Source organism: Gossypium raimondii, chromosome 5 (genome assembly GCF_025698545.1).
Source record: "Gossypium raimondii isolate GPD5lz chromosome 5, ASM2569854v1, whole genome shotgun sequence".
Lineage (NCBI taxonomy): Eukaryota > Viridiplantae > Streptophyta > Magnoliopsida > Malvales > Malvaceae > Gossypium > Gossypium raimondii.
This window is the reverse complement of record NC_068569.1, coordinates 8737365-8764421: the sequence shown is the minus strand read 5'-3', so window position 1 is coordinate 8764421 and position 27057 is coordinate 8737365. Positions and strand designations below refer to the sequence as shown.

Here is a 27057-nt window from a genome sequence, read left to right as displayed (position 1 = left end):
CGTCAAGATTGAATATTCAAAGTTGATTTCTTAAGAATTTATCATGAATTTCTTTATTTCTTTCAATTATACTATATATTGAATATTTTTATTTTCAAGCATGAACTAAGTTTTTAAATAGCTAGAGAGATGAATCCTATAATTGATTTTGTCATTTAATTTTTATTTTACGCAATAAGTACTTAGTTCTTGTTCTCGATTATATGTACATAATTCTTGATATTTCTAGATTATTGATCCATATTTGATGTGCTTAAATCGGTGGTTGAATAGACCCTATTTAAGAATAGATATTGCGTAATTGAGTAGAGTTGCATGCAATCCTAAAAATAGGACGACATAAATCTATCGATTATGGTCAAATCTAATAAGGGAATCCATAGAACGAGTTAATGCGATAATAAGGGTTTTATTTAAAAAGAAATTTAAATTAATCAATTTAGAGTCTATTGCTCTTATGTTCGAAAGAAATATTAGCATAATTTAGGAATTTATACTAATTAAGATACTAAATAAAAAATTGCGTAATTTAGATTAATAATGACAGATGAAATCTAGGTGGCTTCTTTCCTGGTTATTGTTTTGCTTCTTGACTGTTAATCGATTATTTTCTTAATTTATTCTTTGTCGTAACGTTAATCAATTTATATAATTTTAGCTTTAATCAATCACTCGAATTATTTGATCAAATAATAGAAAGACGGTAATTGCTATTACTTTTAATTTTCGTGGGAATGGTATCTTTACTCACTATAGCTATACTATTAATTGATAGGTGCACTTACCTTAATCAAATTTTTAGTTATTTTTGTGGACATCAAAATGAAACATTGTCTACCACATATGGTGAAACTTTTGGGCATTTTAGAAACTCTTAACTCCCAAACTTTCTCTAGAGCTCTGTTAGCCTATTTTTTTACTCAGCACACTCAGCCTCCACTAGTTCTCCACCTTACCAATCACTACCAGCAGCTACACTGAGTGTTACTGGACCAACTCCAATCTCTCTCTGTCATCTCCCGATAAGTTATGTTTCAAATGTTCGCTCCACCAAAGAACCCTTTACACTAGATATCAGTGCCAACAAAAATTTACTAGGTAAACACGCACCTTACTATACAATATGATTTATCATCGTGACAGCATAATGAGCGGTAAAGAAACATAAATTGAGAAGTGGCAGATGATCCAAATTTGAAGGGTAGACATGAAAAACCCTACGTTGACTGTAGAAGGTCAACTAAAAATTCAAAATCTACTTATAAACCCGGTTTGATGGGCTGGGTGGTCCGTCCATCCTATTCAGCAACTACGATGCGAGACGCAATTACACCCAGTAAGCGTCAGGTTGTATTGGACACATCAGACACCAGTCACCACTAACATTCTTTTATTTCTTGGATGGTCATGGCTATAATAGATAGACTATCAACAACGACAAGAAAGCTTCAATGAGGAACTGCAAGGCTACTGCTTTAGGATATATGAATCTCAAGATAAATAGGGAACAAAGTGCGAAAGATCCAGGAACAAATGATGAATGTGGCATATAGAGGATCAGACTATACTCAAATTTACTGAACAAGTTAAGCATGCAGTCGATGACAATAGTGCTTCTACAACAATTGGTGGCGCAAACTTTAGGAGGAGATGGTAGAAGCAAACACTGGGTTTAATTGCAATTTACGGGCAAATCGAATCACAATTACAAAGTTATCAATATTGTAAAGCCAACGTTTGATTCCATCCCATCCAACTCTTGCAACAAAATTTTAGTCTATCACCAAATACCTACCTATGCCTGAATACTAATGTCCAACAGAAATAGAATTCATGAAACCACCGTATCGCATTTTCTAAAATTAAAGAAAATTTGGTACAGCTAAATCTACTTGGCTGGCATTTCAACCAAGAAGAGGAGAAACAGGGGCTGCTTTCGATGGGTAACTGCGGTATGTTAATTCCCTTCCATTTACAATAACGGCTTTCGATGGCAGGCCTAGAAAAAAGCATAAAAGGAATATTTTTAAAGAGGTTCAAGTGCTCCGCCACTCTTTAGTCTTTCCATCCGTGCCTGGAGCCCAGACAATGCCTTCTCATCCATAGGAAGTACACCTCCTTGTGCCGGGTTCTCCATACCAGGATGAGGATCTAATGTACGAGTCTGAGTTGAGAGTCCAAGATTTAAGTTGTCATTGACAGACATCAAGGGCCGGGTTCCATAATCATCCATGTTCCCACCGGCAGCTGCTAGTTGCATACTCTTCATCCTCTCTCTGATTGCGTCCAATGTGCCACTGGTTACTGCACTTTCAACAATATGCTTCCATGGTAACTCCTTAAAAATATATAATATGAACAAAATAACAATAACAATAAATAACCAATAATAAAACACAACAAGAAATTACCCCCACTGATAAATCTCTCATTTCTTTGGTCTGCCAATGCATTTTCAGGGGCACGAACTCTTGCTGTATTTATAGCATTACCAGCCCCCCGATAGTCTTCAGTGTATGATGGTGGCAAATTAAAGCTTGTTGGTTCAGGTTTTGTACTTGATAATTTAGAATCATTTAAAGAGTTGGTCTGTACAGGGGACAGAGGCCCAAATTCAGGTGACGAAGAAGAAAGAGAAGCAGGGGGAGGGGTTGACATTGGCACACTTGAAGGAGTCCTTCCTGCTGCAGCATTCTTCTCCATCTGCAATGCAACTAAAACTATTAGCAAGCACAACATGACATCCAACCATTAAAATTTTACTCCACAAGGGCAAACATGCAAACCTGAGCTAAGCCGTCTCTAATATAAGTCCGAAATGCCTCACTAGCATTTTGGAGCTGAGCAAATATATCAACCTGTAACAATATAAAAAATCAGTCTCCACAGTTTTATAAGCTACCTTCGGGATGTATAATAGAAACTATATTAATGACCTTAGGGTATAGCTGAGTGATGCGATAAAGCTCATAGAGACCAATGGTGCATGTCTGCTTGTCACCAATTTTCTTAAATATTGCTGCGAGTTCTTGCTGTAAGAAGACATGGGGCGAAACAGAGTTGAGCGAATAATAAATATTTATAATACAAACAGCAATCAAGGACAATCATAACTCTAGTTATGGAAAAATAGAATACTTTTAGCTGGGCATCAGCAGAATTTGTGGCAGGTGCTGGATTGTTGGCTCCAGAATCACCCCAGTGAGTTTGACCAGGGCCAGTTGATGTCAACATTCTTGCCGCAGCCAAAGTCTGTTAAATTAACATAAGGGATACTGGAAGTTACAAAAAGATGCTGCTACAAGTTAAACTAAGAATGTTGTCATTTACTAAGTTTATTACTACCTCAAGATTGAGATCAATATAGGCAAGAATAATTGGTTGAGGCTTCATGTCTATGGGCACCAAAGATAGGTGACCCTTTATTGCAGCCCCTCTAAGTTTGACAAGTTCATGTAGAACGGTTTTTACCATTCGTAATGGTTTATCATCAGCTCCAGCTCTTTTATCCAAACCATAAAGGAAGATAAGGTAACCAGAAATCAGTTCATCAATACACGACCGGGAGATAAAAATTAACATTCAACACAATGGAAAAAGAAAGATACTGGATTTAAGACATGCCTTCTCCGGATTTCTTCCATTCCTAGTTCTTGCAGGTAGACATGGATACTTTGAAGGATGCGATCAAGATCAACATCATAGATTGTGCTTTGAAGAACCTGCATAAAAGTGAATGAACCCAATGGTATCATTAAAATAAAGTAGACAACCACCAAAGCATAAACATGTACGGTTGAATACAGAAATTTCCATAGCATAAACTGAACGCATTTTCTTCAACATACACCAGTCCCTCAATAATGATAAGCATATATAGATTTTCCATTTATCTTCAAGCCAAAATTATCATATTTCATCAGTAATTACTAACAAGGAAATTATAAATTACTTCTAGATATAAAATCAGAAAACATATAAATAGATGATTAATGACATCATAGCCAACAAAAATGGCCTCCCTGCAAGTATACCAAGACACCAAAGCAGAACTGTTACAACAAAACTACTGTAAGATGGAATACTAAGTTGGCAAATGATAGTACTGTTATTGGCAAGATATCTTTGACATGATATATAAAACCTGAGCAATTTAATTTTTGGTACATGGATGGCAACATAAAGAAAGATATTCTCAAACCAATTAATATGTCAGCAAAAACGGTTATGGAAAGGAAAATTTAGTTAATTTCTTAAGTTGCTTTTGTGGATAATAGTATACTGGATGGCTACATAAAAATACTCTTTTTTATAGAAAAAATATATATAGTCTTCAACAAATGAATTTGTCAACAAAAATAATAATTGAAGGGAAAACTAAGTCACGTGCTTTACTGAGTTCCTCTAGTGGATAATGATTGACACTCTATTCATAAATAGGATTGTTTCGGACTACAAATGTTCCCAGAAGCACCAAGAGTTAATATTACCTTTGTGAGTTTGATAAGGCATTTGACAACCAGATCAGAGAACTTCTGATTTCTTGCTACAAAAGTCTCATTTGTTGCAGGTGAAGGCCATCTTGAAGGATCTAAAGGACGTAATAGATTAATTAGGACGACAAAGGATGAGGTTCGATCAGCATTATCCTGCATGCACAATCATCAGTTAAAACCCAAGGAAGAAGATACATAAATTTGAAGCAAAAATGTAAGCAATTTAAAGCAGCTCAACCAGAATTTTAAGCATCAAGACATTCAGAGCTTTCAGAAGTTGGCTGCCATCATCCATATGGGGAACCCTTTCATCCAAAAGCCAAAGCAGAAGCTCTGTAATAAGGTTGTCAAGAGTGTTTTCCTTGACAGCATGTGCAAGTCTCTTATTTTGAAATGTCTGTCAAGAGATATTCAAAAGAATTAGTATTTTGCAACAAAACAACCTGTAATACCAAGTTTCTTCTTAAAATGAAAAGCTTAAAAAAATTAATAACTGCTTAGAAAGAATCAATATAAAATAACTTTTTACCATCAGTTCACGTACATAAAAATGGTTTTTTTCATGAGGCAAATCAACAATTTCACTACATTCAGCTACCAAATGTACACCCTATTCTTTAATAATTCAGCACCCCCCTCCCCAAACAAGCCAGCACCACCACCACCACCACCCTACTCTTAAGCAAAAAATAAGACAGAAATATACAATCCCTAACGAAAATCCCAAATTCTATTATAGAAGTTACTAGTACTTTAGATTGTTCTCACCTGCATAAGCGTGTTTAGAACATATTTACAAGATCTTGATGATGCACCAGTCAAACTGAAGTCAAAAGTTTTGGCTACCTATTAAGCGGAGACAGAGAATGAAAGGTTATAGAACAGACAAAAAAAGCATTCTTAAAAAGAATCTAACAAAATAAATTATTTATCGCTATGCATAAGGAAATCAATGCTCAACGAAATTAATAATCATATCACAATGAAACTAAAAAGTTTGATTGCCTTATTCGCCAAGCATGAAACGAGTCTATCTGCATCCTTCATTAGTTCATCCATCAAACTGCCTTCTGGGTCATTAGTGGCCTGTGTTAACTCATGGCAGACAACTTTCATTCCCTCGACAGACTGCAATACAACATAAATTACAAAGCAATCATGTCTCCAAACAAGTAATAACTAAAGGAACTGAAAATAGTAATAAGAAAACCATATCAAGCATGGATAGAAATAACATAATTGACAAAATCTTAATGCCGATCTTGCAATACAGATCCATCAGAGCAACAACTAGCACAGGAATGGTTTGCAGCAATATTAAGTTAGGTCATAATCTCATAACCAACCCAATATATATTAATAGCACAAGCAACTTCCCTGACCCATACACGAAAACACTACCCACCTACCTACCGAAGAGGCTTCATTTGATTCAAACACTACGGTTATGCCAGATGCATCTACTCAGAAACATTAGAATCCAATTCTTAACACTGATTAACAGAAAAGAATACCACACTCCATTTGATAGCTACCAGGTACTTATAATTTGTTTCTTCACTACCATTAAACATATTGCTTAAATATATGATGTCCAACCATTCCAAAGAAAGATGTCTCTTCAATTTGATCGATTGTCTTGAGCATTGTAAATTTAAGACTGAAGGGTAATATTTTACAAGATAAATCAATACAATGTTCTGAATTCCATTCTGAAAAGCTAATGCTAGAGTGAAGAACTGTCAACCAAGATTCTTCTCTGGCTAAACAACTCTGTCCCTTCTTATTAATTAGGTCGAAATCATATTAAGAAAGAGAAACAATTATAATTAGACAAAGTTAGGAACCTGCTCAGGAGAGCCAAAAGAAATTATATCAAGAGCTTCATTCCAGTTTGAGGGACCACTGACACCAGCAAGCATCCGAGGCATTAAATGTCTCTCCATGTTAAGGTCAGGTTGCACATAGTTTTTCCTGTGGTTTTACAGACATTAAAAAGAATGCGAGTAAGGAACTCAACATGAATATATGTAGACAGTCCGTGATTAGATGGCAACAAAAGATGATAAAAATCCAATAGAACCTTGAAAATATTTACCTGGAAATAGTCTGTGGAACTTCACAACTCTGCTCAGCTACATCAGGTCTGGCAAATAAAAAAAAACAAAAGACAAAGTGATTAAAATCTGAAGAAATGAAGGAAGCTACTATATCTTTCGAACATTCAGGCAGAAGAAACTAAGGAAACACTAATTGATACCTACCATGTCCACCATACAAACAATAATAAAAATGTTGTGGTACACTAAAAAATTGTCATGTAAAATGAAATGGGGGTCAGGGCTTTCACCAATCTCACAGTTAAGGACATTATGCTCTAGTCTGAGTCAAATCGATGACCATTTCAATAACGTGTCACATACAGATTAAACGGGCATACAGCTTAATTTATAGGAAAAGCTTCCCAAATAAATTTGACAGCCAAATAACCTCCACTGCTTCTACAGAAACCATAACCAGAAATTTTATAGCAAGGCATCCCATTACACAAGAGAACACAAAAAGATTAAGTGAGCAGATTATGGACCATTGAGTTTTTATTTTTTAAAAGAACCAAAGAAATTAACTTACGGTTCATACAGCAGAAAAAGCCTAATCTTTTGTACTTGTAATTTTGATCTTTATGGTCCATCAAGTTTCTAATTTTTAGAGAATCAAAGAAGCTAAGATTCATAGAGCAGAAACTAGTTGACACCATACATAAAACTTGACAGCAGAAAAAGCCTAATCTTTTCAATTTGTAATTTTAATCTTTATAACATATAATCAAAAAGCTGTGAGGAACTCCTCACATCAAAAGGATGGCAGAAATATACCCATTTTCCCTTACTGATCGCCTTAGAGCAGCTCTTGCTTCACCAGGTCGGCCTTCCCCTCTTTTTTCCATCTCTCGAACCTGCTACAACATATTACGTTGAGAAGAAAGAAAACATTAACATATAAAAGGAAATATATACACTGACCTTCCACTTGAATCTATCATCTAGCATGCTTTTTTGAGCATCTGTCAGCTTCCCTACATATCTCCATATGTCATCACCTAAACAGATTGAAAGCATCTCAGCAGTCACAAAATAAAAGCAAGAAGCCAAGAAGGAACCTAAAAATGAAATGAGCTGAAATGATCGGCAAAAAGATACACTTTTGAATGAAAACTCGAGCAACACAACAATCACAAAGTAAAATCAAGAAGCCGAGGAGGAATCTAAAAATGAAATGAGCTAAAATGACCAGCACAAAGATATGCCTTTGAAAGAAAGCTCTTCGGTATAACATGTATTTATGCAGCAAACAACATTATATTAGTATGGGCGTTGCATTTAGGGCATACCAAGAATCTTATATCCAGTAGCTAGTGTATTTAGGGCAGCCTTCCTAATTTCACCATCTCGTTCTGCTGTCAAGCTTGCAACAATTTGCAATGATTTTAGTTGTCCACTTATCTGTTTAGAAGGGAAAGAAATTATTACTCTAGAAGAAAGAATTGCATGACCACAAGAGTGTCCAATGTCTTACATAAGCTCATGATGATAAAAAAGAAATGGACAAAATCGACAAGCTCTATCAGACTAGAGTTGTTTTTAGAACCATTATTTTAGAAGCAAGAAATCCATGAGAGAAACAACCCTCTAACCTCAGCCCCATGATGATCAATAAAGAAACCAACAAGATCAACACATTCTATCCTAGTACGATTGTTCTTTGAACGAAGACCATCCAAAATGTAAGTGTAGATTTTTGTGGCCGAATACACTTGAACTATTTGCTTTGTCAGCTCCCGCATTTTTTCTCTAACTTTCTCAATGTTATGCCCCAACTGCAACCAAATTTAGAAATCAGAACATTTGCAAAACATGCAAATATCAAATCCAGGTAGGAGTACAATTTAATCAATACTACAAATACTCGAGGATGAATTGACCAAAAACTCAAAACTCAGCTTGATCAGAGCCAATCTTCTTTTTCAAACTTGAGGTCAAAATGAAGAAGGAATTGATCTAATGGATCTGAACTCAGGCTGGCTCCATGATTGTCAAGCTACAGCATGATGAAGCTTGAATATGCTTTATTTATATGTCCATGTTACATATAAAATATAGTAATTTAATTCGCAAGTCTGAAAGCTTAACTAGGTTGGCAAGTTGCTGTACCCAAGTATTAAAATACTCAAAATTGGCTACCTTAACTTGGCAGTGAGCTAGGAAACTATTTAACAATCATTGTACAAAAAGCTCAATAACAATGATGCTATAAAAGCACGGTGCAAGGTAGCATACAACATGCTTCTCAAAAGAATCTAAATAACCATAAAACAACATTCACAGAAATAAAGACATTTTCACATACAGCTAATGAAGTAATTGAAGATTAGGAACCATACCTTTTCTGCCAAGCACGGAAGAAAAATGGCAGCTTCTGCCTCCGTCAAACTATATGCCTCACCCTTCAACGAGTCAAAAAGTTCTGGAAGAAACTCCAGCACCTATTAAATGCAAAGCAAATGACCGTTATGTAACAAAATGCCCATTATTTGTCAACTCTACAGGAGAAATCATGAAGTTAAAGCATTAACAGAGAGACAACATAGATTTGACCTTCAAAAGGCATGTCGTGTTAGATTTACATAGCTGCAAAACAAACCACCTCAATAGTATGTCCAGAACTTCAATTATTTCCTTCCCAATGGAAGGGAGTGCCTGCAGTTGTTTTGAGAAGAATGAGATACGAAAAGTATTAACACAACAACACCAAATGAAAAAGAATGTAATCGTGGAAAACCTTCTGTAACATCTCAAGACCATCAACTTGCTTCTTGAAATCAGTGCTCAACAAGCGCCTATGTAGATCCTCTCTAAAATACTTCATCATATCATTCTGGAATAAAAGTGTGAAGACCAAAACTCTTAGAAATCAATATTAACTTGACAAAACAAATAATTTTAATAAGCAAACATTTTGGAAAACAAACCTCAAGATCTTGGATCTGTTCAATTCGCGGCTCTTCAAACTTCGACCTTCGAACCATTCTCTCCCTTTCCTCCTGTGATAAAGGCCAAATGAACATTTATGCACAGAATACGAGTGCATGGTTGTATTCATATGCTCCAAGTAAGTCTCAAATTAATAAATCACCCAATCATACCTTATTTGAATCCTTGACATTCAACAAAGCTTGAGGCTGAACAGATATACCTTGAACAGGCAACATGGTATCTGGTTTCAATCCCTTCGCTGGGATGGCTCTCTTCAAAGCCATATTAAAAGAAAAAAATATATATTATTAATTAGCAGTCTTCCAATTGAAAGAGTATCTAACTAGAGCGATAAAAACCTACCGAAGTTACAGTTCTATTGCCATGTTTAGTGACACCATTGGAAGTAGCTTTTGCAACCTTTGTGTTGGTTTTTGATGCCAGTCCAATAGAACCACCTTTGGATGGTTCAACTAATTCTGAGAAAAAAAAATACTGATAAGCATCTGAAAAGATTGGGAATGGGAAGTGAGACAAAAAAGGGAGGTACACAAGCCAAAGAAAACAAAAAGATACCTTGGAAAGACCCATAAGGTTTTACCCGCTCAAGGATAAGAGCTAAAGCTGGCCCTTGTATATCTCTAAGATTCTTCTCAATCTGATAAGATGGGATACACGAACGCTAAGATGCTCAGGCATCACTCTAAGCACAAATGAATGCCAATATCATGGAGGAAAATACAACAACAAAAAGAAACAAATACAAATAAGTTTGGTAGCATACTGCTTCCTGCCCGCTAACTCTTAAAATTTCAGTGACGCATCCATCTGCTGCTTTGCGAACATCCACTGATTTATCCTACAAGAAATTCCAGACATGAAGATACGTGTAAAACGAATCAGAAAAATGTATAGGAAGAGGAGCCATGGGATATGATCCATTCAGAAAAATTTACCATCATGGCTGTGGCTGCTGGTTTGAGCAGATGCACAGCATCAGGAAATTCACTAAGTCCAGAGAGTTGCCTAGATGACCAATCAAAAAGATCTTTACGTCCTTCCGCCCCAAGCTTGGAGTCTGTTAGTGCTGATGTGATATAAGGAACCTAAAACAACAGAATTATTCTAGATACCTAAAAAAAAGCTAGTAAAAACTACAAGATTGAGAGCAGAAAAATAGCCACCATTTTGTCAAAATGAACAGCAGCATTCCAAGCATCTAAAGCAGACAAAGTGCTCTCTCTCATATGTTTCTTATTGTCGCTTAGGCATTTCAAAATATCTGATAGTATTCCCTGCATTTAACAAATCATGCATGTGTTGATCATCTAAGCAACTGAAAGAATAAAATATCTTTTAAATGATAAATTGTGTCTGCCAAACCTTGCTTGCTTTCTCGACACCCGGTCCCATTGCAGATGCAACATTGCCAATGGTAGTCAAAGTTGCCATAACCAAATTTTTGTTGCTATCATATAGCCGGCCCCTAAGAGCACCAAATAGCTCTCCTGGCAGTCAATAACGCACATGATCAGAATGCTTACCCCAATTAACAATATAGATGACCCCCAATTAATCCAGTGAAGTTGTGAAACCCATAGCATACCAGTTCCAGTAGGTTGAATGCGCTTGTTAGCCTCTTCCAAAATTTTATTGACAGCTTCAATAGACTCCAAACGCACCTAGAATGAATAAAAAACAAGGTAAAACACCACAAATTCTAATTAAGGGAACCAATCATGCATCAAAATGCACAACAAACACAAGGAGGTAAAGTGCAAATGAAATCAGATATATTGAGAGCAATACCTTCCAATCAGGACTCTCCAAGCTCTTTAACAGGGTAGGAGTGATCTTCGCACTAATATCTTCACGTGGCAGACCATCTAGTCCACCGGCAGACAAAGAGGATGGTTCTGATGCCCTGACAGTTTTCTTTGGAGCGGTGGAAGTACCCTGAACGGCAATACATAAAATATAATCAATATCCTCTTCACAGAAACTGTCCAGAATGTGGCCGCTTACCATTGTACTTGAGACAGACCAGATCAGGGGTGAGCAGAAACTGTCTAGAATGTGGGCACTTACCATTGAACTTGAGACAGACCAGATTAGGGATGAGCAGAAACCGGAGATAACTGACTGAACCAACTCATTCGGTTAAGTCGGTTGATTGTTGGTTATTAAAAATCAGAACCTAACCGAGTTAATATATATTACTTTTTGTTTATTTTAAATGGATTTATAATGCAATTTAAATTATTTAACTATATTTTTATAAAACATAAAAAATAAGTCGGTTAACTGACTTAACCAACCAAATTGACTGATGTTAAGTCAGTTCAGTTAGGTCAGTAAAGCCTAAATCAGTCGGTCAGTTCAGTTATGTTGGAGGTTGTTGGTCAAGTTGGTTAAGTTCATAAAACTGACTGAACCAACCCAAAAAACTGAATGCTCACCCCTAGACCAGAACTGAGCATATGAGAAAATTGAGTGAAAGCAAAAAGATATTGCTTTAATGTCCCCAACTTTATTTCACTTCAGAATAATTTATTGGTCTATCAATTCACACAATAACTGGATTAACATCATAGTATACTTACCTCAAATGGATTTTTTTGATATTCAACATCCAGTGCACTAAGCAATGCAGGTTTGACATCAGTAAGAAACCCCTTGATATCTGTGAAAATGCGTGACCAAAAAAAAGATATCTGTGAGTAAAGGAAATTCATAGAAAGTTGAATCATGAATAGAAGGTGGACACACAACACCAAATAGGATAATGTCAGGTATCAGTCATCACCTGGACCAACAAACTTATGTAAAGCACCCAAAACCTTAATTGTAGCATTTCGGGTGGCTGCAGCACTGGACTGCAATCCAGTATCTTTACAAAATTCAATTAGATCCTGCAAATACATTTAGTTTCAATGTAGTAAACCACACTTGCAGTTACATATAAAATTGAGTAATTGTAAAAGTATTTTAGATGGGAGAAATACCTTCAACTTCAGATGTGATACACCAAAATCCTCAATAGCGGAGACCATCCACAATAAACCTTCACTAAGAACCTTGGGATTCTTGTGTTCTTTCATTATTTTATAAAGCTGCAATAAATAATTCTTCATGAAGTATTCAAGAGAAAGCAAAATAAAACTACAAACAAACGTAACAGAACAAAGTATTCTAGATCTTTGCTTCAATAAATGCTTAACCAACTGAAATGATATCAACGTAGGCATTAATCATCAGCGTGTAATATTTGATCTTACCCTTTCAAAAACAAATCCTGGACCTACTGCCTCGGAGAAAGCAGTGAGGCACTTCATAGCATGTGCACGAGTCTTCATATCTGCCACTCTTTCACTTATACCTGTCAATTGGGCAAAATACAAACAGGTACCCTAATGACGGACTGAACACATATTTTGTAACAGGATAGAAAAAAATTTAGGCACAAAAACAAGCATACAATAAACTGATAGCAGGACAACAAAAACAATTATTGTTTTTTTATGATAATACACTCACCAAGAAGGCAAAGAACAACACATTTCTTTGGAAATTTTGCAGCACTGTTGGCCAGATAAGTGATAACTTCAATAACTTGCTGCTGGACCTGCAGTTTCAATTTAAGAGTCTTGATATCCAAATACTAAGTGAACAGAGCAGAGAGAGAAAGGTTAAAGAAGACAAGCTACCATTTATAAACCACAAAAATCATCATATACCTGAACATTTTTCTCATTCCATCCAGGAATAGCACATAGCAAATAAACCAAAATCTCCACAGACCGATCAAGGTCCTGGAGACCTTCAACCTGTTCTTTCAGCAAGGATATGGCTGCAGTCAGAGAGGTTTGGGTACCCAATTAGAAAGTTCAGCTAATATAAAATAATGTAAGATAGCAAAACAGCTAGCTATTTTAACTACGCTATTGAAAGCAAAAAATGTCATATTTGAAGCATTTGGCTCAAGACATTATTATATTGGAAAATGTTCAAGTAAATAATTCAAGAAATTAAATCAAAATATAAAAGACAACATGGTCAAGAGCGTAATCACTTTATGCAAAGCCTCATAGGTAACACAAGAGCACGAGAAAATGAAACTCAAATAAAACCTTAAGCCAAATGGGTTTATCCTGGAAGCAATTTTTAGTAATTAGCAGAAGTTTCTGCTGAAAGAAAAATAATAAGAACCTAAGCATTAGATGCCGGTAAATCAGATTAGCAAGTCAAACCCATCCATCTGGATTAAGCATATTGTACTGTACACTGCAATATATTCGCAACCTAGTCATAGAAATTCTAGTGATTCTTGGAGGTGGAAAACGACCATAACCTTCACTCTTGCAGCAGTGAATTAAAAAGTAATGGATGCATACATATAAATTACATGCAATTGAGAGTACAAGTCACATGGAATTTATTTACTTGGCATACAAGCATTATCGATTAGAAAAGAGAAGAGATTAAGCCTCTTCTAAATCCAATAATCACCAAAAAACGCATGACAAAGTTGTAATCAAGTTAAGAATATATATAAACTCATATGCAGAGATAAAAAGTTAAAAGTCATATAACTATAAACATGTACAAGAAAACAACAACTTAAACATTGGTAACTTGCATTTCACTCTCTAATATAATATAGCCACATTATCATCTAAGTAAAAAGAAATAAGTAGACGAGAAAACATTGACATTAGTACTAAGAAATTAATAATAGAAACTATACATACTAATGATCAATAACCTTTATATGAATTCACTTTTTTCCCAATTTTATTATCTAATTGATTGATTAACATTGCAATTGACATCAAAAGGTCCAACTTTTGAAGCATTTCAACCCCCCCCCCAAAGTGTAGCTCAACAAGGACCCACACAATAGGGGGAGCATAAAAGCTGTATTATCCTGCATCTTTAGTCTTGGATTTCCTGTGGAATAATATTCATGTTGAGCCCAATTACCTATAGCCAATTGGTGTTAGGCTGGAGGCTTATCAAAACATAATTAAACGCAAAAAAACTGACTAAGCTGCATGCATTAATTTAAGCACCTCTTCTAATAATAAGAGAGTAGAAGCATGACAATTGCCGACTTTACATGTATGTACACAATAAACTATGTATGTGATATGCTATTTTCTATGTAAATATTATAGATATAGATACATGATCAGCATTACAACAAGAATTTGCAAGTTATCAATCATCAATAACCTTCAATAAAACCCATATTTATCAAATACCCTGTAGAATAATGAAGATAGTCAAGAGGAAGAGCAAGTTGAAACAGCAACCAACCTTCAAGACGCTCTTTCCATACAGCACTCTTCAGTTGAGAAATGACATCTGCCTGAATGAGGGAACCTATTCTGCTTTCAATCTCTTCAAGACTCATTTCTGCTGGCTGTAATTATCAGACAAATAAAAGATATTAAGATATTCCAAGCTATTAAAGTAATGACAATAAAGAAACTTTAACAAATAAGTTTACCTCAATGTCCTCAGGCGACTCACTCGACTTTGCTGTTTCCGTCCGTCCAGCTCCATCTACCTTTTTACTGTTGCCTGACTTCGCTGAAGTCCCTTTCTTGTTAGCAGGCTGATAAACAGTTCAAAGTTTCAATCAGCATAACACCAGAAAAATGTTTAAAAACCAAATAATACCTAATAGAAATCCTGCCCAAATAATCCTGAAATTTTCAGAAAAAATAACAGAAGACCTCAATCTTTAATTGCATGGAATTAAGCCTACAAACTCTAATTTATTAGAAACTTGATGTTGTGGAATATTACATACTTCAATAAAAAATTTGTTTATCACAATTAGAAAATGCTTGAAGTTATTTGGATGAACTAGATGAGAAATATTTGAGCAACGATAATTTAACAATTCTGTCTATTGGACTTTATTCGTCTATAACAATGAAATAAACATTAGGTTTATGCAATAAAAACTTGAGGAACCTTTTTTCAATTTTTCTAGTAAAGTTAGTGGATCAACTCAGTATTATCCTTAGAAAATAAAATCTTACAGCTGCAGGGGCTGGCCTCTTCCCACTAAGCATGCTAGCCGCAGATTTCTTAACAAATGAACCTTCAGAAACCTGCACGGAATAGTTGAAAAACAAACCAAGTTTGTGATCACTTTAACATGACATTAAAGACAACAGGAAGAAAAAGAAAAAGAAATATTTGTAGACAAGTTAGTGGAATGTCTGAAATGAAAGTGTCAGCATACATCATCATTGTTTGTAATCAATAATATTATTAAAAATCATAAAACATTAAAAACCACATCTTAATTCTGGCTGTATTTTCAAATAACATCAACTTATCTTTACTGGCAGAAAGGAGATAACCTCATTTTAAGATCCACTTTTCAGGCCTTGTTAAGAGTAAAAGTGAAAGATCAAATATAAACATCATAAACTGTATTTTAAACCTTCTTTAGTTTTTTTTCCATAAATCGAATTATCTATTAAGATGCACATCTCATAAAAATTCAGTTTCTCAGCCAATGTTTGTAGAGTGAAAAAACTGAACAATATTAATGTGCAGAGTAAAGGAAAGATGGGTCAAACTGGCCTTATACCAACTGTAAATGACATCAAGTATTTCTTTTATTTTGTAGTATAGAAAACTGTATAAAAATAACCATGTAAATATCATGTCTTATAACTTCAAATGATCCACACATCACCATATAAAATCAGAACTTCATTCTCACATGAATCGAACTCAATAATATCATTCTGCTTTTGAATATAGATAAGATCTAAATATACATCAAATGTGTATTGGATGAGGGAATTGGAGAAGGAATTTCATTTCTATCTAGGATAAAAAAATTCTAAAAATTAATTTATTTATTTGGTAAAGTAATGGAGAATTTTAAAATTTTTAAAGAATTCCAAGAAGGAATTTAAGTAGCTCAAATTCCTTTTCAAATTCCACCCAAAGAAATGGTTTTCAGAATTCTTCATAATATAATTCCATTTAATACACATGATCCCACTATAATATAAGAAACTTAAACTTCAAAATATCATTTTATTTAAGTCTAATATATTTTCCATTTTATATTATTAAAATATTTATAAATATTTACAAATCTAATGATGTCCATATTGCATACTTTTATATTATTTATTTCCAATATCAATGTCCTTTTCTGTAATTATTTGTTTAACTTATAAAATTCAAATATCTAAATTTTTCTTAAACTATTTATCCAAACAATTCAATTAGAATTACTAGTATTTTGCATTAATAAATTCCAAAAGGCTAAGATCTTTTTTAAAATAAAATAAAATTTTGAAATCCCTCATTCAGGCATAACACCCCAAGGCTTACCATCTGTGCTAGACATTAAGCACCAAATAGGTTCTATCCTAACTTCTGAGCAGGAAGAATGTATCATTTAGTCAGAAAAATAACATTGGCTAGTATCAAATGTAAGAGAACACTGAAGATGGAAAATGCAAAACAATAGGTTCAACAGTGCACTGACCTCTGTAGAAGACAAACCACCACCTGAATTTTTTACAGCAGCTGGAATATCATAATAGATGGTAAGAAATGATGACACCAAACCAGTCAAAAGAATTTCAATTGTTCCAACACTAATTGAAATGGTCAGTGCAAAGAAAATCTTAATACACCTGAGCTTGTAGCACCAGGTACAGAAGAACCAGATCCAGCAATCATCTCAGAGAGCTTCTTTTTTCTAACATCATCAAGTTTCTCTAAAGATCTCTCTAATGGCCTCATACCGACAGACTAAGAGAAAGCACAACAAAATTTATATAGGGGTAAAATATGTTGAATAATTAAAGAGAGAATAACAAAATAAGTGAAAATATTACCTTAGCAACAGCTGTCAGTGCTGAAAAGGCTGCATCTCGGACATCGGGGGTCCCATCATTAAGACACTGCAATCCAAATTAATAGCAGTCTAATGGTCAGAGCAATAAACAAAAATTGAGAACGCTTATAAGAGCATTCATTCGCACTAGAGCTGAATCCGTAAATGTTATTTCTAAGAATCCTAAACATGTATACAGCAACATTTCATGATTTAACTCAAAATATTCTAAGAATTTCCCCTTTCTCCTGAAGTAAATATTCTAGATTTTCATTTTTCTTATCAGTGAGAAAGGAGAGCAATGCAGTACGGAGACTAAGCCAAATATTAAGTAAAGATAGATGAAAATAGTCAGGCATAAAATATTCTATCCTAGAATTAGCATCATAAAAGGAACAGTGAACTTACCTCCATACAGATTGGGACATAATCCTTATGCACCTTCAGAACAACAGCTTTGTTACTTGTTTCGATACAGAATGTCACCCAGTTCAAAGTTAAAGAACGCACAAGAGGAACTTTGTTTTTAGATGCAGTTTTAACATCTGCAATAAACGAACATATTAAAAAAACAATAGCTTTGACAGCCAGCATATAACAAGGGTTAGCTTCAGTAAACAATAGTAATAAGAAAACTGCTACATGAGAGGGCACACAAGAAAAAAAAGTTAAAAGAATCAGAAAGTGATTTCATCGGAAGTAAAAAAGACTACAAATGGTTCACCCAATAAGGAAAACTAGATAAATTAGTGAATAAAATAAGTAGCTTGCCTTCCACAATGTCCGCCAGATTTAAGCACCCTGCTTTGTGCATTCCTTGAAGAGTTTGTGTGAGTGACTCAGTCAAAGTAGGTTTTTTCTCTTTCAATTTTTCCTATAGAAGAAGAAATCGTCCATACAAGCAACAACATTACGTTAATTACCTATTTCACTTATATAAAGGATAAAAAGAAATTGATAAAAAACCTACATATCCGACAAAAACACAAAAGTAAATTTGAGAACTTTCACGACCTTTAACTGCATGAAATTTTACAAAACACAGCAACTTGGTTCCAGAGGAAAGGGTACCAAGAAACTCAAATAAAGCACAGAGCCAAGGGGACATAAAAATAAAAATCATTAGAATTTGTTTTACAAGGTTAGGTCCATAGAAGGGTGATCCAAAATACATGAAAAGCTTTTTGACCACAAGTTAATATGTAAAAAAATGAAGAAAGGTGTTAGGTCTCTAACCTAGAACAAATTTGGCAACAGATGTAGACGCCCAACTTAAATATAGGATCACAAGAAACCCAAGACTTGATAAATGAGAGATAACACCACTTAACACTCCATATAACATGTAGCTCAATGTCGGCCTACACATAGACCCAACTTGAACATAAGATCAAAAAAAAAAACCAATACTTGGTAGATGTGGAATGAAACCGCTTAACACCTCACATGTAACTCAACACAAGCCTACTCATGGACAATCTCACATGAAGTTGGCAGGAAAAACATCATGTCAGAACATTGACTTTGATACAATAATACACATCCAACCCAATACAAGTTGTCGTTATGCAGAGACCAAACTTGAAATATATGACAAGAAACCTAAGACTTAGTATTTGTGGGATAATAACACCACTTAACACTACCGCTGACATGAAGCTCAAGAGATCCTACACGTGGACAACCTCAACACACCGGGCCATTGATATCATATTAAGCATCAAACACAGAACCAGTTGACAAGAGGTGGAAGGGCTTAACTTGATTATAAAACCAAAGAAAAACGGATAAGACATGTGGGTTAGCACCACTAAAGGGAAAGAAAAGAGAGAGAACACACGCAAAAAAAAAAAAAAAGAGCAGCTTATCTATTATACCGAAGCAACATTATTCACAAGTTGCAGCAATTTTCTTCTTACATAGCAGAAATAATATATGCAATTCACCACAAGACTCCGACCAAACCAATGTGATAGAAATGACAAAGGACTAAGGAGTAATTTGATAAACAATTGAAAAGTATTAATTATTGTATTTCCATAATGCAGTTGGATATTCATCTCAATTTTTCCATCTATTATTTCCATCTCAATTTTTCTTAATGTACAATCCCAATAAAATCATATCTTTCCTACAAAATAATAAATAAGAATCAGTTCAATAGTAAATTTTCAGCATTCTATTCTTCGGCTTATCAAATAGCATGTAACATAATATGGAGACAAATGGAAGTACTTTTGAGTGAGTTTCTACAACAGAAAGAAAACAGCCCTCATCAGGTGTCTAAAGATCCAAACATTAATAAACAAGCAACACCTACAAGCCAAAAAAAACAGCATCCAAGGAATACAAACAATTTTACTTTCAGGTAATGATGAATCAGGCCACATAGATGTTAGTATTAGATTAGCATGTACTTTGTGTTTCAACTGTTCCAGGAAAAGGTTCAAAATAAAAATAAAAAGCTCTTTCCAAGTATTTCAACAAGACAAACATTTTACTTCAGTTTTACCTGGTGAACAAAATTTCCACAACCAAATGATTTGATGATAAACAAAAATGACAACTGAAGGAAGAGTTTCAAAAGTAGAAAAGAACACAATAAACAATTAAATGCTTTCATGAATACACAAGTTATATTGCACTTACAAGTAAAACTGGCAACAAAAAGCGCGAACTACCAGAAAAATGGGTCCGCAAACCCCGAGCAAGATTTCCAATAGCTTGGATGGCTTCAACTGCAACAGCAATGTTTACATCTGTAACAAGCTGCAAGCAGAAAGACAAATTAGGTAAATCATGATAGCAATGGCACAACAGAACATAATGGTTAAAGCTTAAAGGAGAGTTTGACAAGCCACGACAACAAAGCGGAAACTAGGTAAGCCAATACCCAGAAACACACACAAACTTAATGCTTTATAGTCAACATAACCTTGTACTCAAAAATGCCTCAACAGCCACAAATAGCCATTATACTAATCATCAAGTAAATCAAGAAAAGTGCAATTGAATCTCAGTTTCAGATTCCAAATAGGGTATAAAAGATTAAAGTACCTCTCAGATGCTAACAGAGACTACAGGAGGATTTATAAATAAATAAATAAGTAGTAAAAGTGGTATAACTCATGCCAAGATATGTCAACCTCATACAAGTGAAAGATGTATGATAACGACCAGGTTGAATGTGATAAAAAAGACAAATGAATTACTTGCATGCTAAAAGTGGAACAGAAACAGGAGCATTAGGTTGTAAGTAGTAAATATGATGACATTCATGTAGTAGAAACATTAAGAAAATGCCCATCCCTGTTTGTTGAAACAAATTTGTCTTGTCCCATACAAGTGAAAGATGTATGATAACGACCAGGTTGAATGTGATAAAAAAGACAAATGAATTACTTGCATGCTAAAAGTGGAACAGAAACAGGAGCATTAGGTTGTAAGAGTAAATATGATGACATTCATGTAGTAGAAACATTAAGAAAATGCCCATCCCTGTTTGTTGAAACAAATTTGTCTTGTCCCATTACAAGGTCCAAGTGCAATATTTTTAAGAGATGGGAGCAGATCAAAAAACCTTCTTCAACGTCCGGCAAACTTCCGTAAAATCACCCGGAGCTATCTTTTTTGTTGATGCAAGCTTTGTGAGTTCAGCAACAGCCTCCTTTCTTTCTGACCACTTGGTAGCTTTCTACAAGAGATGGTATTTTTAAAGAGAAGAGATAGTAAGCAGCCTAATTCCCAATTTCAGAAGCACTAGTATGGAAAGGAAGTGTTACAGTTTGTCAAAATAATAGTTCAGGGACAGTGCTAACCACTCCATCCCAAAATCCAGACTTCTCCAGAGGAGTTAATATATCAACTGGATCAACAAGCTCGTATTCATCTATTTCCTGAGGAGCTGACAATATGATATACAAGCCAAAAAGTACAAGATTAGATATTTCTTTTAAATGTCAGGAAATTGTGCAATCAAAAGTTCACAACAAAATGCATACTATCAGCTACAGATTCTTCAGCGGGGCCAGGACCAGCAGCTTCAGACACAGCTTCAGGTTCTGGTTCCCTGTCTTGCTCGGATCTGAAAAAGATAATTTAGAGATAAATATATAATAAACCTGACGGAAACATTGCAAGCAAACTGAACTATAAACTTATAAAATGTTAAGACAAATAGTCACAAGGAAAAAATGCAAATACAACTGTTGTAGGGAATAGGGTTATGCATTCATCAGCTGTATCAGACAGAAGAACACAAAACTTCAAAAATACATTCTAATAGTCTCACGATGAATTTGTTAATACACATGAATATTCATGACTGTGAAAAGAATTCAATCAATTATTTGAATATCTAAAAGAGACAGTTTTACTAATACCTGACTGTAATCTCTAAAATTTTGAACCTGTACCTAAGTTGTCAAAAAATGCAAGCTCTTTTTGGCACAATTTTAATGATTGAAAATTGACAGCTCAAAATGATCCTTACCATTTAAATGTTATATTTCTGCAGCTTGGCATAAGATTCTTTTTCTTTTTCCTTTTTTCTCTTTTTCTCTGTGTATAACCAGAGTTATATTGCTCTGTCAACTTTGAGATTTTAAAAGAAATGCATATGACTATTAAGATTCTTTTTTTTTTCCTTTTTGTCTCTTTTTCTTCGTGTATAACCAGAGTTATATTGCTCGGTCAACCTCGAGATTTTAAAAGAAATGCATATGACTCTTACAAAGTACTTTATTCGCTTACCCTACATTTAAAGCACCACCACCTAGCCTCAAATCTTAATGAAATGAAAGCACAAAACTTCTCTAGATAAAAACATAAATACAACAAGGCATCGATTGGAACACATCCATACACAGCATAGTGCAAAATTAGACTGGTAAAACTGAAGGGATTTACCTTATCTTCCGAGATGGCTTGGCTGCCCCAGTCACATTCACAAGCTCAGCCTCAAGCTCTTTTTTCTTTGAGCAGCAGAACAAACAAAAAAAAAAAAAACATTTTATTTCAATATAGCTGGAAAAGGGCATGTCCAGAACAGACTAATCTTAATACTATTTACCATAGTGTCACGCATCTTCTCAAACAATATTGACTTGACAGGATCCTTCCCAATCCAACGACAAAGCTCAAGAGTCAGCCCTTTGGAGGATGCACGGACATTTTGATCTTGATGGTCAAAGAGTTCAGGAAGCATCTTTAGAATTCTTTTAGGTGGAACAACTTTGGCTCCAAATTCACTACACGCAAACAGAAAATAAGTAGCTGTAGGGAGCATATAGTCGAATTAATTCACGGCACGTTTGCAGGGGCTCTTGTATACAAACCTTAGTGCTTGAAACATGACATCAATTGCAGGCACCACTGCTTTGGCAACTTTATTCTTAATGGCCTTCTCCATTGAATCCTAGTTACCACAGAACATGTAAAGAGATCACAAAAAGACATTTCTACTATATATAAACACAAACTAATTACAATAAAAATGAGGCGCATAAAGACCCGGAAAGGTCAAAATGCAGTCTATAGGTCCCCAAATAAAGAGATCTGAAATGCTTTCTCCATCAAGACAAGGTTATGTAAGAATATTTAACCCACCCACCCACCCCCACCCCCCCAAATACAGGAGAAAGGTAAGAATTAGGCACAGCTGCATAATTAAAGAGTCATCTCAGAATCCCTGTACAATAAGCTTAGATCCCGCTCTTATGACAAAAGAAACCAGATAGTATCAATGCCCGTATATAACCTTAAGAAAAATGAGAGAAATAGAGATAAAGCAAAATGTTGGTAAAAAACCTTCACATAAATGAAACTAAAGCAATATTCTATCTAATTTTTATTTCAGATATTTCTTTATTTCAAAATCCCTGTACAATAAGCTTAGATCCCCCTCTTATGACAAAAGAAACCAGACAGTATCAATGCCCTTATATAACCTAAAGAAAATGAGAGAAATAGAGATAAAGCAAAATGTTGGTAGAAGCCCTTCACATAAATGAAATTAAAGAAATATCCTATCTAATTTTTATTTCAGATATTTCTTTAGAGATCTTGTCTTTCTTATGTAAAAGATATATATAGAATAAATATGAAAAGGATTAACTAATAAAGGCTTATGTATATACAGAAACCTTTTATATATCTAATATTCTATATAATGAGTCGGCCTATATCTATAAAATAAAACTAACAATCAATATATCTATAGATTTATAATATTCTATAAAGAAGAAAGATGGGGCAGGGCACATATAAATACATGCAAACAGTAAGTTCACTTTTACTAAATAAAAGTAGTAATCTTATGTGTACAATGTTCAGAAAACATTACATGATTCAAACAACTTAGAAATAGATAACTTAAACAACTTAGAATAGATAACAGTAGTCTCTCTATCATATCCATCACTCATCTTCCCCTCGTATCCTAGTACTTTATGAACCATTTCACTCAGCACTCAATCTCATAAATTATACATTTCAATCATTGGAGTTACTTAAATTTTGTCAGATTTAGACCTTCTCCTAAACCGCATTTATGAAGTCTGCAGCAAGTCAAGTGAAAACAAAAAGGTAAACTGCAAGAGCAATTTCACCCAGAGTTTTAATTTCATTTTCAGTAAATATCTATACAGCTGAGAATTCTAGCACGTTTAAGAGAAGGCAGCATGAGAATCCAACCTAAATCCAACAACATTTTGACTCATCCTTCGGCCAGGTTTTTCATGATTGTATACTTCTGTTTTGAGTTATTCAAGTCAACTTATGTAAGGCGAGAAAGCTAAGCGCATTTCAATTAATATACCAAAAATAAATGAACAATCGCAATGCACTGCAATGAGACTAACAGATCAGGCACTGTTATTCTTTCTTCAACACTTATTCCTCTGTTGCCCTACTACCACTCCATCAACATTAATCAAACTAGAATCTGGATCACACATAGCTTTAGAAGAATAATCGTGTTAATAAATTATCAAACATACCAGAAAAGCCTCAACAGCCTCCAATTCCACCCAGAGCATGAACGCTGCCTGAGCCTTCTCGACGGTCTTAGGCCTGCCTGTGAGACATTTCGCCACGATGGCATCGCATACTTCCTTCCCATACCTAACATCGGAACAAACTCCAAATTAAAAATCGGAAGCAACCCTACAAATCCAGAAAAGAAGTTTAAAAGGGAAAACGGCATCACCTTCCGGCATCAGCGTCGGCCGCTTTTAAGAACGCAATCAAAGCATCCAACGCCTTCTCCTGCACCGGAGCATTCGAATCCGCCACTGTCTTTTTGAAAAATGGAGCTGTACATTTGAAAATCACAAAGATCCACCAATCAATTGAGTAAATCAGATCCGAGTCGTTAAAAAAAGAAAACCTAAGAAAAAAAATTTTAAAAACAAAAACATAAAAGACTGACCTAATTCGCGGAGCCTCGAGTCCTTCGGATCCGTGATGGAATCGCATAGAGCAGCTAAATCGATGTTAGCCTCGTTCCTTACCTTCCAATTCTTGTGAAACAACCGATCTTCCCATGGCAATTTCTTTGCCTCCTTTAACAATTTCTCTTCTTCAGACATTTTATTTCTACTTATCTTTAAATTTTTTTCTATCAACGATTTGATCTATCCAAATGCAGAGCTGCAAAACGAGAAGAGATATTTATATTTTCTTATTGTTTTTCTTTTCTTTTCTTTTCTTTTTTGCTTTTTGTTTCTCTGCCGAGTGCCGGCGAGAGACCAAACCAAATGATAAAATGGTGTTTTGAATTTTAATTACGGGACTAAATGCTGTGCGTAGGGTATATCATTATCAATCCCCTCCCAAAACAGAAAAGCAATGGAGAGGTTCTTTGAATTGTACGTTTAAAAACCTCTTCTTTCCCACGCTCAACTCCGTGCCCTCGTCGTTACTTTTGCGGTTCACTTCAACAGCTTCCACGTAATTATTGGATCGTTTATAGTACGCTCCATGTTAACGCGTGAGCTAACATATTATAATCGCCGTTGGTTGAGCAGTGTAATTTGTGGGGCCCAGGTTGTGCAAGGAGCGGACACGAGACTCTGTAAAATTACTCTTTCGGTCACGGTTTTCTTTTTTTTTTGAATTTTTTGTATTCAAATTTGTACTTGAATCAGTTTTTAAAAGTTTAAACACGACTATTGTGAGCTTAAGAATAACGATCGAAAACTTTTAACACTGGAGGTGCAGAATTTTTGGACTCACGAGATGCAGAAAAATAAATTTATATATATTATATTCTGTTTTAACAACCAAATAAATAAGTAGATTTGAAAAGAAATTTATAAAATAGTAAAAGTTATCATACTTTTTAGATAATTAGTTTTCATAATGTTAGTTATCTATATTATAATAAATCTTTTATTATGAAGAGTAATTAATACCATTATAATAATATTTTTATCTTTTTACTCTTATATAATTCAATAAAACAATGTAAAATTAATATTTAAAATTGGACACAATATCAACAAATTCATATAAAAATCTTTACTACTTCATTAATAATCATTTACTAATATACTTTTAATATAAAATATTTCCATTTACCCAATAAAATCTAATTAAGTTTAATGTCAAGTGATATTACCTTAACTTAAATACATATACAACAAATCATATTTTTATTTTAAATAAAATTATATCGTATAAAATCCTTTTGCATATAGTTTTTATGTATTTGTTTTTTGGCTCTCTATCTTCATCTCGTAAATCCTTTTGCATATAATTATTATACTTATTATTTAAATGATAATTATACATTAATTTCGTGGATTGAGACTAACTTGGTTTGTATTTTTGTTGCTGCAATAAATTAGAATGCATTAATTCAAATGAATTTGAGTGCATAATATCCCTTACCTTGGGGATGGGGTAATTTCACATTCCCAAAATCATTAAAATTATGAAATATTAAAAAATTTATTGGTTATCATATTTTTGTAAGAAAATAGACTAACCATGCAGTTAAGTTGCTATTGTTGTCGACCATGCTAGTCCTTGCACATATTCATCTAGTAGTTACAACACCTTTAAAAGCAGGTTTCGAAAAAGTTGCATCCTAAACAGTAGTCAGAGCACCCATCCCATTTACTACACAATTGCTTCCACGGTAAACATGCACCACTCGAACCTCGCTATCCCACTTGAGTAATACCAGCATTGAACGCAATGATGCAGCCAATTGATAGAGGCCGTCGTAGCTCCCCGAAGCTCCGCTTCCAATACCAAACGTAGCCTAGAGCTTATGGTAAATACCAGCAACCATTGTCCATAAGTCTCAATTGATTCCACAGTATGATGTTAGCCTCTCCTATTTTTAATCACTTCATCCATGTTTACCTTACACGCCTTTCCCACTTGATCAATTTATGTCCCTTTTATTTTCACATACTTAAAATAAAAAATTATTCTTATTTCTCTATATCCACATGTGTCAATATACGAAACCAATGATCAAATCTCAAATCCCCTTCTCTTTAACAAGATATGTGAAGAATTTAAAATTCAAGAAAATCCATTCACTTGTCTCTATGGTGGTCATAAACTCCCTTGTTCTGATTTATTTAACCAACGTAGACAATATTAAAATTGACCAAAATTAGAATATAAA

General features: G+C 34.5%; 1 protein-coding gene across 1 annotated transcript; it reads right to left on the bottom strand.

Moving 5' to 3' along the window:
- Positions 1-1654: 1654 nt before the first annotated feature.
- Positions 1655-25208, bottom strand: LOC105767550 (protein MOR1). Its single transcript, XM_012587113.1, has 54 exons — positions 24844-25208; positions 24622-24727; positions 24413-24536; positions 22751-22830; positions 22486-22663; positions 22323-22387; positions 21416-21498; positions 21233-21318; positions 20995-21108; positions 20064-20183; positions 18186-18288; positions 17823-17959; positions 17416-17481; positions 17212-17329; positions 17061-17101; positions 15583-15654; positions 15042-15149; positions 14849-14954; positions 13267-13379; positions 13067-13154; positions 12808-12908; positions 12535-12642; positions 12336-12441; positions 12133-12212; positions 11339-11485; positions 11136-11211; positions 10913-11037; positions 10714-10824; positions 10486-10635; positions 10314-10388; positions 10106-10187; positions 9893-10008; positions 9700-9801; positions 9526-9597; positions 9336-9431; positions 9152-9253; positions 8938-9039; positions 8191-8373; positions 7888-7999; positions 7520-7596; positions 7373-7452; positions 6595-6642; positions 6344-6470; positions 5502-5624; positions 5265-5342; positions 4735-4893; positions 4491-4649; positions 3625-3722; positions 3346-3502; positions 3139-3252; positions 2937-3032; positions 2787-2858; positions 2412-2703; positions 1655-2304 (listed from the first exon to the last, which is right to left on the bottom strand). The coding sequence occupies exons 1-54, from the start codon at positions 25001-25003 to the stop codon at positions 2027-2029; spliced, it is 6072 nt and encodes a 2023-aa protein (XP_012442567.1). The 5' UTR covers positions 25004-25208; the 3' UTR covers positions 1655-2026.
- Between the last annotated feature and the right edge of the window lie 1849 nt (positions 25209-27057).